This window comes from Pantherophis guttatus, chromosome 2, assembly GCF_059756535.1.
Source record: "Pantherophis guttatus breed Tessera chromosome 2, ASM5975653v1, whole genome shotgun sequence".
Taxonomy (NCBI): domain Eukaryota; kingdom Metazoa; phylum Chordata; class Lepidosauria; order Squamata; family Colubridae; genus Pantherophis; species Pantherophis guttatus.
Genome location: NC_142064.1, coordinates 163,514,203 through 163,532,350, shown reverse-complemented (window position 1 = coordinate 163,532,350; position 18,148 = coordinate 163,514,203). Strand labels below are relative to the sequence as shown.

General features: G+C 39.3%; 1 protein-coding gene across 18 annotated transcripts in view; it reads left to right on the top strand.

Annotated features, from left to right (window-relative positions):
* EXOC7 (exocyst complex component 7) overlaps window positions 1-18,148 on the top strand; it is a 43,010-nt gene that overhangs the window by 14,331 nt on the left and 10,531 nt on the right. For 6 of the 18 annotated variants that reach the window (XM_034408603.3, XM_034408601.3, XM_087887197.1 and 3 more), the window contains 6 exons: window positions 5,575-5,667; window positions 8,650-8,795; window positions 8,888-9,040; window positions 10,950-11,048; window positions 11,575-11,637; window positions 17,359-17,425. In XM_034408603.3, coding sequence (XP_034264494.1) covers window positions 5,575-5,667; window positions 8,650-8,795; window positions 8,888-9,040; window positions 10,950-11,048; window positions 11,575-11,637; window positions 17,359-17,425 — 621 coding nt within the window. Of the gene's footprint in view, window positions 1-5,574; window positions 5,668-6,349; window positions 6,419-8,649; window positions 8,796-8,887; window positions 9,041-10,949; window positions 11,049-11,574; window positions 11,638-17,358; window positions 17,426-18,148 lie in introns of all 18 variants that reach the window. The other 12 variants (XM_034408606.3, XM_034408605.3, XM_087887202.1 and 9 more) reach the window with 3 other exon arrangements.

Sequence of the window (18,148 nt, the reverse complement as noted above, 5' to 3'; positions counted from 1 at the left end):
GGCCAGTACTGAGACAAGAAAGAGTGGCAAATATATGTAGGTCGGTTGCAGAATGGGAGTAAAGGTTTGTTCTCTGAGCTTGTGGGATGGTTTCTGAATGTTTTGTTACCAGGCTAGGTAACATCTTCAGTGGCGTTTAGGGGATGTCAGTGTCAGTGTTCTTCTGTTTATAAGGGCTTTGTGTGATCAGTAGGTGACCTGACCCATCACAAGACCTACTGACCACACGAAGCCCTTTTAAACAGATCACTGACACTGACATCCCCTAAACTTCACTGAAGATGTTACCTAGCCTGGTAACAAAACATTCAGAAACCAACCCACAAGCTCAGAGAATGAATCTTCACCCTCACAAGGCAAGAAGATTGGGGATAAAGTCATCTACAACAATCAACTTCACATATGTGCATCTTTGTTAATTTATCAAATGTTCCTTGCTTCCTGCCATACCTATAGACAAATTTATTGAGCTAAACATTTCCCCTTCTTTCTCCCAGTAACATCCATCTGAAATGACAAGTGCTATCAGAAAGGGCATACTAATTCCTCTGGTGTGTAATACAGTAGATTCACGGAATTCTGCTTTTGACATTTCCAGCCAGGAAAACATCTCATGCATGAAATGGAGGGCCAGTTCAGATAGGACTAATTCACACATTTTAAAAAATCTTCAGATGTGATAAGCCACTTGCCCAAAACACCTATAATGAAACAATTGCTTCTAATATGCTGGACAAGCTAGGTCGGATAGCATTTTGAATTGATCTGCCAGGAAGGATAACTGTGTATCTAAAAGAGCCTGACAGCAAAGCAATCTGACGAAATAATGGAAGATAATTGTGCCTTCATAATTCTTTGGTAGATAAGAAATCTATTTCCCAGAAATAATTCAGCTCTCAAGGGCTGTTCTAGAGGGGAAATTCTAATGTCTGTCAAATTGTCGCTATTGGTTTCTTTTGTTGGAATGCAATCATCTCTTATTTTATCTTCTACTCATCTTGAATGATAGGCAAGGAAACAACTATTCCATTTTCTGTAAATGTTAAATCCTCTCCTCCCAGTCAGTTTTAAACTTTTGAGTTCTGTTCCATGGTTTTAATAGTAGTGTATCATAAAGCGAACAAGATAAACTGACAACCTATAAAGCTGTGCTGCAGAAAAATAAGATTTTAGCATGCAAGTGAAATATTTCCACCAAAAGGTAACTGGATTTTTGGAGAGCTTGCTTTTGATATCGACTGATACATATTTAATATTATGGTTGCCTGAGCTTCTAATCAAAGTGCAAAGATGTAGGGAAACTTCCCTTTAAAGAAAGTGTTTAAGGTAAAGAATTTGTAAATTATGTTCAATAATTGTTTGCAACTTTAAGATCAGTTAGTTAAAAAAACAAATCAAACCAAAACTCTAATTTGTTAGAATTAAAACTGATACCTCCACCCCAAGCAGAGAAAAGTTACTGCATCTGAAATGATTTCTGTACAGAAACCTCTGTGGACCCATTCTTAAAAGATGTTTCTTCCCCCAGAGAAGTCCAGTTTAGTCCTCCTTTCTAGGCTGGCTACAAGCCATCTGCTTGTTCCAATTTTACCTTCCTGCTGGTGAATGCTAACTAATCTTCTGTACAAAAATCATTGAATGCTTCCAGGATGCTTGCATGGCAGTAGTTTTCTGAGGACAGCTGGGTAAGATGAGAAGCAACAGCTTGTTCCTCCTCTCCTGTGTGATCACTGCTTCTACCTTGAATGTGATGCCTTCATTAGTAACCACCAGGCTGTCCCACTTGGTTCAAAAGTGCCTAATCAAGAGAAATAAATCTAGAACAAAGGCATTTGACTTCCAATAGAATCCATCAAGGCATAATTAGGATGCTAAGTACTCTGCTCTTCAGTAGCACAGAATTAATACCCAGCAGCACTTAGTGTGTCTGGAGATAAACATGGTTAATTGTTCTTATGCAAATTGGAGGAGGATGCTAAGACATGAAGGGTCCTTATCTGTGGAGAGCATGGAGGGCTAACATTGCAGTCTTGCATTGGGATTAGCTCATGCTGATGCTGGCTGCATACATAATAGCTAAACTTGTATTGAGGTTACCAACAAAAAATAAAGTTTTTCAGTTATGGGGGAAATAGACAGGTGCCTCTTAATGTGCCATCAGTCACCTAGAACAGTGGTTACCAACTGGTGGTCCGTGAGAAAATTTTGGTGGTCCGCAGAAAAATTATTTGCATTTTTTATATTGCACTAAATACTATTTATCTTTTAAAAAAAATCATGTTAGTGGTCCGCGGGATTTAAAATTATGAATTTAGTGGTCCCTGAGGTCTGAAAGGTTGGTGACCCCTGACCTAGAAGAACACTAGACATTCTTTTGTTAATATAAGCGATCTCACAATTTATTGCAAATCTTAAATCTTTTTGACTTGGACAGTCTTTGTAAGTCCTTTGTAAAGAAAGCCCAATGTTTGGAACATTGTTTGAAATAGTCTAAATATAATATCTATGAATTGCTAAAGATACTTTAAAAAGAATTATTTAGGATTCTTGTCAGAAAATAACATTTAATGAGGCACAAGTTCAACAGAGATATCACATAATTTTCTTCCTATTGTAAATCAGCTTCAAGGACGTTAACTAACATCGTATTCATGCCCGATTGGTAACTTTGTTCGAGATACTTCCTCCTTCCTATTTTATTTTCTTATCCTGGCACTCTGTATTATACTCTAATTTGTCTTTATACCATATAAATTGTTCACCTTTTGCACATTATTCTGAATAGATGAAATGTGTGAATCGAATTAAGATAGCACACTTTAGAAGATATGTTTGCTTTCCATGATGTACATTTCATGTATACACTCCATTTATGGTCACAGTGTGTGTGTTTTTTTTATTTACTTTGATACCAAATATTTTCACTTTCTATGTAGCAAATTCCACTTGAACCAGATGTAGTGTAGCAGTGAGGAGATTCCTTATGCCACTCCTATATCATATGTATACTGTAGCATCTCTCTACTGTCAAGATGTTCAGATTGTCTTGTTTTGTGTTTTGGCAGGTGCAATTTTTTTTATTATGTGTTTAAAAATATTCTCTGCTCTCATTAAATATTTATAAAATATTTTTTTAAAGAAATATTTCCAGTTTGTTCAATTTTGGGAGGTTGTACCTATAGTAGTTTTCTATGAAATAACTATAACAACAGCCCAGAGAAATATATCGCATTTGTGTATTCCAGCCTGTGCTCTGCTTCCATTATTTATTTTGTTGCATGTTTACTAATACTTCTCATGTTAAAAAATATTTATTTATAGAGTGACATGTTAATACTTTCTCTTTTGTGCTTTTTTCAGTGTTTCTAAGTTGCAACATCCTGCTTCGGCCAGTTTAATGCTCTCTTATTTAAAAAAATATTTATTTTGGTTTAATTGTACTTTTGAATAAATGAAGATTGAAGTCCTGGGTTGGGGAGGAAAACAGCTGAACCTCTTGTCCCTTTTTTTAGTTTTTATTGCTAGAAAGAGGGTGAGATGTGAAGTGGCCTGTTAAACTACCTCTTGGTTTCTGATGAGCGTTCGGCTTTTCTTGGTGCTTGCCCTGTTTTGTACAGATCAAGCTGTCTCTTTTCTTTCTCTTTATCATGCTCTATCCATGCTGAGAATCATGCTCTATCCATGGTGAGAATGCTCAGGAATAACACCAGTTTTATTTCTTTGGTTAACTGTTTCTGGGAGAAGGGAATGGATTTTTTGTGTGTGTGACCTTGAAAGTCAACTTTCATTGAGGAATCCAGTAAAATGCTATGAAAACTCAGCTCTGTTAATGACTATTTGCGTAGAACAGGGGTGTCAAACTCGCGTCGTCACGTGACGTATTGCGACTTTCCCCCCTTTGCGAAACCGGGGGTGGGCATGGCCAGCGTGTGACACCCCTGTCTCAGAAAGGGAATATTCTGAGTCTCTCCGTTTACGGTATATAAAGCCTAAAAAATTAGGTAGTTTCTTCTAAACTGATTCAACATCAGCTAGAGATGGCCTCTGTACTTCCTTGTTAATTATCTGTAAACATTGCACACATTACCGGGTTCTTCTCTCATAATTGCAGTTAAAATGGGGAAGGGGATCCTAGAGTACAGTGTAGATGTATCTAATTTGAGGCCTAATGCAATTAGTTGACTTCCCCTTCATTCATACCGAGCAACTCTTTGGAATGAGGAATCTGTTTTCCATGCTTGTGCTCTCAAACATCAGTTAAGATAGGTCACTGACAAGGGGCTTCACTAACAGCGGACCAGATGCCACCAGATGCCTGTAAAGTACTTCTTTTTACAAAAAAAATCTACTTTATTTTCCTCTGGGATTCAAAGTGACGAATAAGTTAATCAAAACAATTATATCCACAAAATAAATGGAAAAACAACAACAAATAAAACAACTACTGTAAAACATGCAGTATAGTTGACAAGCAGCATCTACAAAATCAGCAACAAGCCAAAGTTTTAATCCCGGGGTAAATTTGCCTTCTCAGTCTCCTCCAGAAGCTTCCCTAAAGGGCTGCATCTGACCGAGATAAAGAGACCAGCTGATAGACGGAGAAGGCATGTCCCAGTGAAAGCAGAGCAAGCGGGAAGGCTCAGTTCATGGTAACAACTTGCTTCGTTTCTGTAGTTAGAAGACTGACTCTGACACTGCTGTCCACAGTAGCCTGCTGAGGATCCACTATACAGATAACGTTTTTGAAGGCCAAATGCTGCCCCCAGAGGGCCTTGATCCAGACAACAGGATTTATTTATTTGTATATTATTTGTAATATTTCTATATGCATATTACTAAAATCCTTGAGACATTTGTACATATGGTGACATCCAACTAGCCTAGACTGATCGTAAGAAAGCTAACTAAGCAGGGTTATATATGGATGGACGACTACCAGAAAATCCTACAGCTGTAAACTGCAAATTGAAAATAATATCCTAGCAGAAGACAGTGTCAAAGATCTTCGGTGTTTCTGCTAAAAGAAACCCCAAAGCTATATGTACATGTCCAAATATTCTCCAGAAGCTGAGTTTGACTGATGGAAGCGTGCAAGCACACACACACACACGCACACACACAAAGCAGATTAAAACAATATTTACAACTGTATTTTAGATGCCCTTATTGTTAATGCCTTTATCATGAAAATGTCATACAACTATTCTGTGGCAAATCAGGATTCAAATATGACTGCTGGAATGATTGTTCCATGCTTTTATCCTTCTCAAACTATGCAATATATAGTTGAACTAGAGGATCTCAGTGGCTTGGGCAGCATTTCAAAACAAGTTCATATTGTGAAACTCTTTAACAATCTCTCAAAGGAAATTAGCAATTATATTACAAGGGCACATGGCAAGAGAGTTCTGGTACACATACCTAAATATGTACTGTGGAGCATTCTCACGGTTGGCTAGTGCTCTGACCGTTGATTTGGAGGCCCAGGTGCTGGTGGAGGATTGCTTGGTGTTGTTGTTTCTCATTCACTTCCAAGGTCTCTTTGTCTCTCCTTTCTTATGGTTCTGGTGACAGGCACGATCCGTAAGGCTCAGAACCTTCTGAAACAATATTCTCAGCAGTGTCTAGATGGGAAAAAGGGGGCCTCTAACCTCATTCCTATAGAAGGTAATCACTCCTTTCTCTTTTTCTCACTCTTTGATTCTAACTTGGGTTTTGGATTTCTATATGCAAGGCTTCTGTTAGCCTTTAGCCTCCACTGATGGGATGTCTTCTGGTCACACTAGAAATAACAGAGCTTGTTTAAGAATCAAAAAGCAAGAACAAAAGTGATGAATGTTAAAGAGTAGTGGGTAATTGTTTATACAGCTTGAATGCTTGTCGAGTCATCTAAATTTAGGGATCCTGATTCCGTGATGCAGTTTGATTGGCTAACAGAAGTTCTGTGTAGCTTGGGGACCTTTTCCTTCACATTCTGTCCTTGTGTACTTCACCTACAAAGGTAGTAGCCCTTTCAACCTTGATTAGATCAAGATTGTTCAACTGAGGTGCAACTTTGCACTATCCCTTCCACCTCCCAGAGAGTCCATGTTGAAAATAAAGCCAACAGCCGTTGAAAATCGTGGTTGCACTTGCTTTTTTAGTTCCGAGGTTGCATTGCGTCATGACTTTATCCCGCTTGAAACTGCTACTACTGCTGTAGTGTTCCAGCATAGGGTAGTAGGTTGTATTATCAGGATTTTTTTTTCTAAATGTCTGATGAACAATAAAACTCAAAGGACAAACCCTGGTGCTGTGATGGCCCTGGATAAACCGCTCCTTCCTTTAATGCCCGCTGACATCTCACTAGGTCATGAGCATGATTTGCGAGCTAAGCATCTTTCCGATTCCTTGGTTGACAAGCACGGGTCAGTTGCTGGTAAGTACCATATGAAACATTAAGGCTGACTAATTTGACTTCTCCCCCACCCCCTTTTTTGTTTTTTTTAGCATGTCTTGCAATATTCTCTTAGAATGCTTCCAAGAAAATGTTTTCCAGAATTAGAATGGCTGAAATCGGCAAGATGTAGAGGACTTATGTTGATTATTGTGCTGATTCTTAATTGATGTAAGATGCAAAGTAAGATTTAATTAGGGTCATAGTCGAAGGCACAGAAGCAGATCCATTGACTGTAGGAGTTTGTCTCCTTTGCCACTCTTGTTCTCATCCCCATCCCAGCTTAAAGTTGCTGCGTCAGACCATTATTACGGGATTCTTTGCTCATCCCTTCCTGGCTATTTTCAAATCTTGGTAATTAATCTTTCCCCCTCTTTATTCTGCTGGAATGCATTTCTATACACTTATCATAGGCTTGTTCCATATATTTGAGTAACGGATAGATGTGCAGGTTCTCTTGGCATATGAAATTGAGCAGATTGTGTTTCATTACACAGAGTCAGAAGGAACATATAAAAAGTGAAATAAAATACCTTTATTCTATTAGCTCTTTCATCTTACAAAGCCCTTAATTTGATAGGGAGCATTTCTTACGTTTCCCCCCTCAGTTATACGCTGTTTATGGCATGAGTATGTGTAATGGCAAAATAGATGTCTCTTCTTTCCCTATACATCATGAAGGATATCACTGCAATCATTCAGTGCGGCAGGTAGCATGTTGTAAATCTATACCTGCACAGTCAGTGCTATGCATCTTAGTGACTGGCAGAAAGTAAGTGATGCATTCACAGGACCAATAGGTACCATTCTCAAGCAAGATTCTCAAAAAATCTTATTTTGGCATTAAATGAAAATTTATCCTTGTCTCTGTCCCAGAATCCAGACATTGCAACGTCATTATATTGAAAGATAATTCTGAAAGCCCCATTCTTAATTCTAGCATTAGATAAAATCAGTTGCCCTTCAGTTCAAAATATAATGTAAAAATGTGATCCTCATTCCAAAAATGTATTGCTTTTTCTGGACTAGGCCATTTGAAATAGAAGAAGGGAAAATATTGTGCCTGAAAACTTCTTGGAGTGGGGAGGTTGGATAGGGAGGAAAGTAAACTCATTTTGCATAGAGTTAGAAAGAAGAGAAGAGTACATGACAAAATGGTTTTCAGAACACACATAGTTTTGCCAGTGTGGAACATTCATCAAACGCTGCCTAAGCAGTTTGATGTCATACAACTGGGTAAAAGATGCATTATTGAATTTCTGCAGCTTGGGTGGATTGGCTGTTGTTGGATGCTGGATGAGAAAACATCAGCCATAAAGAAGTGAAGCAGAAAAATCAGATGGTGGGACTGTTAGAGCGTGATACATCAATTTAGTTAATGAATGAATTCTAGGAGAAATAATACTTCCAAATGCTGCTATGATTTCATTAATAATAAGCTATGAAAAGTTCTAGACACTCTTAAGGGTATTAGTTATTTCCTTTGAAACCACTTCTTTTTTTGACTGAAGATCATAGCATTTTGGACATGCCAAATTCCTGTAGCATGAATATTTTTAAAAGAATAATTCTCTTGCTATCTATTAGTATGCTTTTATTCTTGAACTAAAGACTTCATTTTAGGAATGGGGTATGTTATTTTAGACAGTAAAACCATATCTGAACCTAGTCTGTTGAAAGTATTGCATTGTTTATTTAAGAAATTAGAAATTTGATAACTTAGCACTGCTCTGATATGTAGACAATTTACAAATGATAAATATTAAATGAATGGTAATTGATTCTTCTTAATTGTTGTAAATTAATTCTAAAATCCCCAGTCAGAAATATTTAAGGAGCTCTGCAGGCTTTAGCAAAAATCTATTGTAAAGACACCAGTTATCACTATTTTACAGTAATTAAAGAATGTACTGTATAAGAGAAAAATGTTGAACAATTAACATTTGGTATTTCACATTTCTTCTACATCTGTATATACTTCTTAAAAGTTTTATCTTGCTGATAAAAAGATGGCATATCCAATATCCATTATATGTATCTCAGTTGGATGTGCTTATTTGGCAGCTTTACCTTGTGATTAGATAAAGGGCCTAAAGTTGCATCTTTTACACAATTGGGAGACTTCAGTTTTCATATTCTGCTATATTTGACTGTTCTGTATTTATTCATATGTTTATATATCAGCATCTTACGTTCTTTTATAACCCCCATAGGGAGAGATGACATGTTGGATATGGAGATTGATGCGTACATCCATTGTGTGAGTGCCTTCATAAAACTGGCCCAAAGCGAGTACCAGCTACTAACTGAAATCATCCCGGAGCATCACCAGAAGAAGACATTTGATTCCCTTATTCAGGTCTCTTCAAAACACAGCATGCCCTTCCTTCGGTTATAGTTCAAAATCCCATATTCACTTCTTTAACTCAACCAATATTTGCTTTTCTACAGGAGTCTTTAGACAACTTGATGATTGAGGGAGACAACATTGTGTCTGCAGCCCGGAAGGCCATTATGCGTCATGATTACTCAGCTGTCTTGACTATCTTCCCCATCCTAAGGCACTTAAAGCAGACAAAGCCAGAATTTGATCAGGTTTTGCAGGTAATTGGTTATTAATGAAATTAGAACCCACAAGATCACATAAACTCAGAATTCAATGTCTAGTTTTTCATGGTAGAGTAGTGATGGTTGCAAATACTTGTGAACTATAGGAGTTTGATTGACAACCTGCAGGTCCAAGGTCAAATGAAAGAGTAATAGATACCAAATGCAGATGTTGAGATGGGAGGCTATAGAAATCAAATAAATAATAAATAAATGTACACTCTGGACTAGTAAGCAGAACTAGTATAAAGCTCAAAGGAAACAGTTCACAGAAAATAGGAGTCAAGCTAAGCAAAAACGGGTCGGTGACCACTACTTCTACCTGCTGTTCCTGTTTTATTAGGAACCACAAGTCTAGGACGAACCCCAAATTGCAGGCCTGTTCCTTGATGGTAGTACCATTTCATCCAGAGTTCTGAAAACAGGGAGCTTCTAAAGAAATAGCATCTCCCTCTTGCTATGATTACTCTTCTTCATCCTGTCCCTCACAGCCTTCTCAAGCACCAGGTCAGGACCTCCACTGCATCTCTTGCTTGGCTCAGGATAGAGGATATCAGGATAGAGATATACAGTATCATTAGATTTCATTCAGGATCACAATAATAAAATTAATGAGTATCCCCCGTACAGTATAAAACAGATCCCATGTGACCAACTGAATTGATCACTATGAAAAGGGTCTCCAAGTCTCCAAGCAGTGGTTCAGTAGCAAAGGTGGTCGTACTCTGATCTTATTCTTAATCTCATTCAACCTGACCAAGTGAAAAGGTAGAAACTGGAAATAGGGCACCTCTGAAAACTTAAACACAATAGACCCACTAGTGTGAAATGCATAGCCATATACATCTTTAAGACAAACAAAAAGGAAAATAATTTCTATCTATATAGTGGATCTAGATCAAGATGGGCTTTCATAAGGATAGAAAATGTTAAATTGCATTGCAGGAGCAGGGAAATCGGCATAAGGATGATATGCTTCTTTCTGCCCAGAATATACAGGTGAATTATATAGTATCTGAAACTTCCAGAGTGTTTTTATATATAGGGTTCCTTTCACACAGATACAGTGTCAATTCTTACAGGACTCAGGTTAGACTTTGCTATTGTTGTTGTTGTTGTTGTTGTTGTTGTTGTTGTTGTTGTTGTTATTATTATTATTATTATTATTATTATTTAAACTTGTATGTTGCTTGAATCTCGATGACGGTAATAAAGAAATTACAATAAAACATAAAGGAAAAATTTAGCAATTCATTATCTGGATTATCTAGACCTCACACTGGGATGAAGTGAGAGACCTAGATAAAGGGCTTAGGTCTTCACTGCTTTTCTAAACAACAGCAGAGTGGAGGCTATCCAGTTCTCGAGGGAAACCTTGTTCCAGAGGGCAGGTGCTACCTCAGAGAAGGTTCACGTCCAATGTCCTGAGAAATGACATTGCTTAATTGTAGGAACCTGGATCGTGCCAACCCTGCAGGATTGAATTGGCTTGATAGATGTTATGGGATACAGGCAGTCCCTCAGGTAATCAGGCCCAATACCATTAAAAGGCTAGTTGTTTTAAGAAGATTTGCCCCTAGAAGCATGGAAAGTTTTTTGGGAGTCTTAGCTTTTCAAATTAAGGGTGATAAGTTAAGCTGCCTTTTACCATAATGGGAAATACTTTAATGCATATGCTCCATTCAGGCAGGAAATGGAGTAATATTAAAAGATAAAATTCAATCTGTCAGTACATACTGTACCTAGCAAAGCATTTAATCAAGAAAGTTTTAAGCTTTCCTGACTGTGATATACACTTTATATGAGATCTTTATACCCCAAGAGAACTGTGAGTGATTTGCTTCATTGTCAGTTATTAATTGCTATCCTCATTTTGAATTGTTTCATGCTGTGACTCGTATGTCAGGGTACTGCTGCCAGCACTAAGAACAAGTTACCAAGCCTCATAACCTCAATGGAGACCACAGGAGCCAAGGCTCTGGAACATTTTGCAGACAATATCAAGGTAATTATCATCCCTCTGGTGGTGAATTATCTCTTCGCAACCAAAAGCAATCCAAGAAACTTGTAGAAATGTTTCAGTTGTTAATTATGTAGTAATAATCACAAATTCCAAAAGTTATCCTGGAGAAGAGAAAGAAAATCTGTCTGTATGTTTTCTTGAATTTAAGACACATTTCTGACAAAATGCATTGGATAACACCTCTCAGTCAGAGGGATTTCCAACTATACAACAAAGTTCTCACCCTTTTAAAATGTCCAAAGTTCATCTGAAAAAGAGAAGTTGAATTATGGGTAAATCAAACATACCAATGGAGGTGGCTTAAAATATGCATCTATCCAAGCATTTTTTTTCAGTTACCAGTAGGTGGTGCCCTTGGACTTTAGGGCCAAGGAAAGAGTGAAGTGGTTCAAATTTATTTGCCACTCATGTCCTGATTCAGGTGACTCTTTGTAAAAAAAAACAAACCCCAAAACCCCAATCATTTTAAACCATTCTTAACTATTTCATCAATTTTTTTTCTTTCCAGAACAATCCAGATAAGGAATATAATATGCCAAAAGATGGGACAGTTCATGAACTCACCAGCAATGTATGTGAAAACAATTCCGAATGCCTTGGTAACATCAAGCCTGTAACTGCCCCCCTCTCTTTAGTTTTTCAGAAGAGGAAGAAACTTAATGTTGTAAGATTAAACTTTTACCATCAGAGCCTGGGATTAGTCTAATGAGATTAGTATCATACAGTACCTACAAATTCTGCTAAGATATTTTTCTTCTCTCATTTTATGTAGTTTATAGAACTTGGTGGGATTTTTGGTGGACAAGGATAAAAGTTTTGTACACTTCTCTCTTCTTTCTGGTTCCTATGTTATATGCTAAAGAAAAAAATGTGACTTCAATGGGAGCCATTTTATCCCTAGTCTTGTTTCTTTCTTGTTTCCACTCCATGTGGTCCTATATACAGGCTATGAGTTTAGCTCCAAACCCAGAATACATGAATACTTGCCACACATTAGGCACCTGCTGTAGCTTTATTAAGTTTTTAATGCTTTTCTTTTACACTTTCCACCATTTGTAGCATCCAGTTGTAGCAGAGTTGCCTGATCATCAGAGAGGCATTTTTTAAAAAGCCTCTCTGACGATCCCAGATGAGTTGCCTGATCGGCAGAGGCTTTTCAAAGCATTAGAAAAAATGCTTTGAAAAGTTTTTTAAAAAAAAGTTGGCCATGCCCACCCAGTCACAAATACCCCCCCCCCTCAGCAAGCCACGCCCACAGAACCGGTAGTAACAAATTTTACATTTCACCCCTGGTCACAACCATGAATCTCAAGCCTATATTAGCCAACCTGACACTCCTTAATTTAAAAATCACCTCTTTATATTGGGATTTTGGGAAATACATAATTTATCAGGGTGCTCCAGCCTGAGTCTGTCTTCTAGATTGAAAGGACTACATCTAGAAGACATAGACTGAGAAAGACTAGTGTATCTACATAGATTATATATACCTCAGTAAGATGTCAGGAAGTATGTACAGGTAGTCCTTGACTTACAACAGTTCATTTAGTGACCATTCAACAGCACTGAAAAAAGTGACTTATGGCCATTTTTCACATTTATGACCATTTCAGCATCCCTATGGTTACCTGATTTATAGGTTTAGGTTTAGGTTTATTTGGATTTATATACCGCCCTTCTCCCGAAGGACTCAGGGCGGTGAACAGCCAAAGATAAAACACATACAATATAAATTTTAAAAACAATTTAAAACATATTAAACAAATTTGGCCCATACTAATTAAAACACCCCATTTTTAAAAGCAAATTAAAATTAAGCAATTAAAAAGAGTTAGGCCAGCCCAGCTTGTTGGAATAAAAAAGTCTTGAGGGCACGGCGGAAAGTGTGTAAATCTGTGATCCTCTGTATCTCCGGGGGGTGGGGGGGAGAGCTCGTTCCAAAGGGCAGGTGCCCCCACAGAGAAGGCTCTCCCCCTGGGGGCCGCAGTCGACACTGACCAACGGCACCCTGAGGAGCCCCTCTCTGTGGGAGCGTACTGGCTGGTGAGAGGCTACCGGTGGCAGAAGGCGGTCTCGTAGGTACCCAGATCCTAAGCCATGGAGCGCTCTAAAGGTGGTAACCAATACCCTGTAGCGCACCCGGAAGACCACTGGGAGCCAGTGCAGCTTGCGCAGGAGAGGTGTTACATGGGAGCGCTATGTCGCTCCCATAACCACCTGCGCGGCTGCATTCTGGACCAGTTGGAGCCTCTGGGTGCTCCTCAAGGGGAGCCCCATGTAGAGAGCATTACAGTAGTCCAGGCGGGAAGTGATGAGGGCATCAGTGACTGTGCATAAGGAGTCCCGATCCAGAAAGGGACGCAACTGGCGGATCAGGTGAACCTGATAGAAAGTCCTCCTGGCCACAACCGTCAGATGTTCGTCTAAAGACAGCCGTGTATCCAAGAGGACACCCAAGTTGCGAGCCCTCTCCGTGGGGGTCAACGACTCGCCCCCAATAGTCAGTGATGGCACCAACTGGCTATATCGGGACGCTGGAAACCACAGCCATTCGGTCTTGGACGGGTTGAGCCTGAGTCTGTTTCTCCCCATCCAGAGCCGCACGGCCTCCAGGCACCGGGACATCACTTCAAGGGCATCATTGGGGTGGCCCGGGGTGGAGATGTACAGCTGAGTGTCATCAGCGTACTGGTGGTACTTCATCCCGAAACCACGGATGATCTCACCCAGCGGCTTCACATAAATGTTGAACAGAAGGGGCGAGAGGACCAACCCTTGTGGCACCCCGCACACAAGGCGCCTCGGGGTCGACCTCTGCTCTCCTGCCAACACAGACTGAGACCGGTCAGAGAGAAAGGAGGAGAACCACCGCAACACGGTGCCCCCCACCCCCAACTCTTCAAACTGGCGCAGCATGATACCATGGTCGATGGTATCAAAAGTCGCTGAGAGGTCTAATAGGACCAGGACAGAGGAACAACCCCTGTCCCTAGCCCTTCAGAGATCATCAACCAACGCGACCAATGCCGTTTCCGTGCTGTTCCCAGGTCTGAAACCCGACTGGAGCGGATCTAGATAAACCGTTTCATCCAGGTACTGGGGAAGCTGTTGCGCCATCACACTCTCAACAGCCTTCGCCACAAAGCGGAGGTTGGAGACTGGACGATAATTTACTAATGCTGCCGGGTCCAAGGAAGGCTTCTTAAGGAGAGACCTCACCACCGCCTCTTTCAAGGCGGTGGGAAAGTCACCCTCACTCAATGAAGCATTAATAATCCCCTGGAGCCAGCCTCGTGTAACCTCCCGAGAAGCCAGCACCAACCAGGAGGGACACGGGTCCAATAAACATGGACATCCAAATTTATATTTGGATGCTTGGCAGCTGATTCACATTTATGACGATTGCAGTGTCATGGAGTCCTGTGATGACCTTTTGCAATCTTCCGACAAGCAAAGTCAATGAGGAAACCAGATTCACTTAACAATCGTGTTACTAATTTAACAACTGCAGTGATTCACTTAACAAATGTGACAAGAAAAGTCATAAAATGGGGACTTAACAAATTTCTCATTTGGCAACGTAAGTTTTGGGCTCAGTTGTGGTCATAAGTCGAGGATTACCTGTACAGCATTAACCTGCTATATTGGGAATTAAGATGGGTTGCTGGAAATGGACAGCTGAGCTGGTACAGACATTCTTAACATTTTCTATTTTAAGTACCACAATCATTCTGTCAAAGAAGAACACTTTTTTTCTGAAGAGGAAGTAGATGTGTTTGGAAACATTTTGTTGTTACCTTGCTTGACTATGTTAAGTGTTAAGACCATAAAAATTACAATAATATTGTTGACAATATTTTTGTCTGCCATAACAGTAAAATAACAAGAAAGAGTTAATTGGGACTGGGATTCTATTCTTTTCCTGAGCCCAGAACATGAAATACACAAATATCCCAATCATGAGAGAAATTTAACTACCATAAAAAAGTGTTTTATTTTGGCTTCTAAGGTTAAATCTTGGAAAAGTCCAGTCTAATCCTGGATTCCATGAAGTACACAGCTGAGATACTCAGTCCCTTTGCTTCAGCTCATTCAGCTGGAAACTGGCTGATCTGCTTTTTTTGTTCTTTTCTTCTTTTTTCATGATCTCTCTTCCAATTGGGGAGGACAATAACATCCCCCCCCATACACTTCTGCACTAGAGAATACTAGCGTAGCACACAAACACTAAACTGCTTATATTTGGTTATTTCTGACATTAGTCAAGGATATTCTACCAATTTGAAAAAAAATCCTTGGGATTCCAATTTGGCAAAGACTAAGCACAATATCTTCCTGGGGTTTGCATGCAAACAGTCTTTTTTAGCATTGCCAAGACCTTCATCAGAAATGGAAGTCCATTTAAAAATTCATAGGCTCTGACAGGATATCAAATTGCTTTGTGATCTGCTCTCCTGGAGTAGGAAAAGGAGAGTTCAGCTTGCTAAGGAAAACAGCAGGAAGGGCTAATAGGAAGGCAAGAGGTGGGTGAAGAGTAGCTCTGTGGTTTTAAAAGAGGAAGCAGCAAAGTCCTGACAATTCAAGAAAAGATGACAGTGTGGAGAACATGATAATAAAGCAGCATTGAAGTAGAATTCCTGTTGAGGCTCAGTTGTAGATGATCCCTGAGCAGCTGTATACACACTTCAGCTGAGAGCTAAACTACAAAATGCATTAAATATGTAGGATGCAGCTGGTCTTTGGGCATTTATTTATAACTATATAAGCACAGGGAGAGATGCTGATCAAGATAATATGCCTGGAGCAAAATCTTCGTCACAAGGATTTACTTTGCAAAATTGTCTTCCCTTAATATAGTCTTTTAAACATGGAAAACAAAACTGTTACCACTGTTTTTATTTTTTTTAAAAAAAAATTAAATGGTGAGATCCACAAAAATGGCTGAGGGAAATTCTCAGCTTCAGTTTACATGTGCTCTTGATCAATGATCTCTTTTATGCTTTGCACCACTGGAAAGAAAGAAAGAAAGTGAGGGGCAGCTATGTGCTGCATATTTCACACGTAGGTGGTTTATTCTTTCACATGGACAATTGATTTATTGCTTGAGCAACAGAACAAAAATGTAAATAATATTTGCAGCTTCAGATTCTTTCCATAGAAAGAGATCTGTTTTATGTTAAGCTCTGAATTAGATGGCATTTAGGGTTGTGCTTAATAGAGGCCTGTATTTTATATTATTTTGATACCAAGCGCTTCTTGACATGGGTTTCCCAGAATACATCTACTCTTTCTTAATGGCTATAGAACTGATTTTTAAAAAACAAAATGGAGGAACACCCCCCCCCCAGTAAATAAAAATAAAAAAATTCACCAAGAGCAGCCCATGGGCCGGATGCATCACACACTGGCCACGCCCACCCCCATTTTAGCAAAGGTGGGGGGGAAAGTCATGATGCATCACGTGATGACAACATGACACTGTGAGTTTGACACCCCTGATCTAGAGCAATCTTCAAATGATGAGTGCAGGTGATATAAGCAAAGGTTTTGAACTTCATCCCTGACTCCTCCTTTTCTTTTTTTAAAAAATATTTTTTATTGAGAATTTTATTGAGAAATGGAGGAAGCAATGTGGTTAAGAGGGAAAGAAATTTTTAAAAAAGATGAAGGGACTGCCAATTTTCATTACTAAGTTACAATCAAAATGATTATCCTTCGTTCTTAAACATAAACATAATCACTTCCTCCCCTCAACACTTTTTCAATCATCCAGTTTAAAAGTCATCATATTAGTTCATTAGAGAAAGTCCAGAAAAGGTTTAGTATTCTGAAAAAGTATACTTTTTTGGACTAAGGTCTTTACGGTTTAGGCATACCCAGTGTCCTTTAAACAGGCCTCATGCAAAGCTGTGAGCATAGTTTTTCTTCCACAGCTCCTGGCATTTAGTCACAAATTGTCCACAGGGTCCCTCTGGATCCTCTGGGCATCTTCACAAGACGCTCTGGAGTGGGGTGGGGCTCATGTGGGCGATCTCGTGGCTCCTTCTTGTCCAGAGAAGCTCCATTGCTCCATTGAGCATATTGCTCAACCGTCAGTCTTTGTCTCTGTGTCATCCCCACAGTTTTTGTGGAGATTTGCTAGTCTTCCATATTTCCATCCAGAAGTCTCCAGCCGTTATCATCTTTGGGCAAGACTACAAAAGAGTTCTCTCTGTAACCTTATGAGCTGCTCCCAGTCAGACTAGATGGACCAGAGATTTCATTCTAAAGTGCTTTTCCTTTCTCTTTACAGGCCATTCTCTTCCTGCAACAATTGCTGGATTTTCAAGAGACCGCAGGTGCCATGCTGGCATCCCAAGGTACCTATGCCAAGACCCACGAATGCATTCCTGGCACTGGCATTTCCTTTGCTTGCTTTGCAGTCAAACCTCCTTACAAGGATGTGGCTTATTCACTTCTTGCATACTCAGAATTCTAGTTTTGGTCTGATACAGTAAAGGCTGTTACCGTCTAAGTAATTATATTAAGCTTAGAGAGGGGCTCTGGCTTTTCTTATCAGCCTCTAAATGTGCTGCTAGCTTTGAGATCCTTGAAACCTAAAAGGATGAATATAAAATGGCCTTTTATCTCCAAAATCCAGCATCTTTTAGGGAAAGATTTCCCAGATCATTCTCAATGTGTGGCAAGGTTGTTAGTTGGATTTCATAACCCACCCATAGTAGCAGAGAATATTCATTTGATTTTGAGGGGATTTTTGATAGAAGACAGTGAGAAGTTTTGAAATCCTTGTTTCTGTTAAAAGCTAAAACCACATCACATGGCTTTCATGTTAAATCTTTCAGGATGTGTAACCTTTCAGCTATTGATGATTTCAGGAGTGTTACCTAATTATCATAATGTTTTTGTTTCCTTTATTGTGACTTTCCTTGAGGTCTTTAAAATGAACATCAATTTTGTCCAGTCAGATCCATGCTAAGAAGGTTTAACTGTGCAACTGCATCTTGCATGCTAACAGCTACCAAACAATATTTAAAACATCCATTTCTGTCAGTGTCGTTATCTTTATACCTCCTTTACTTGCT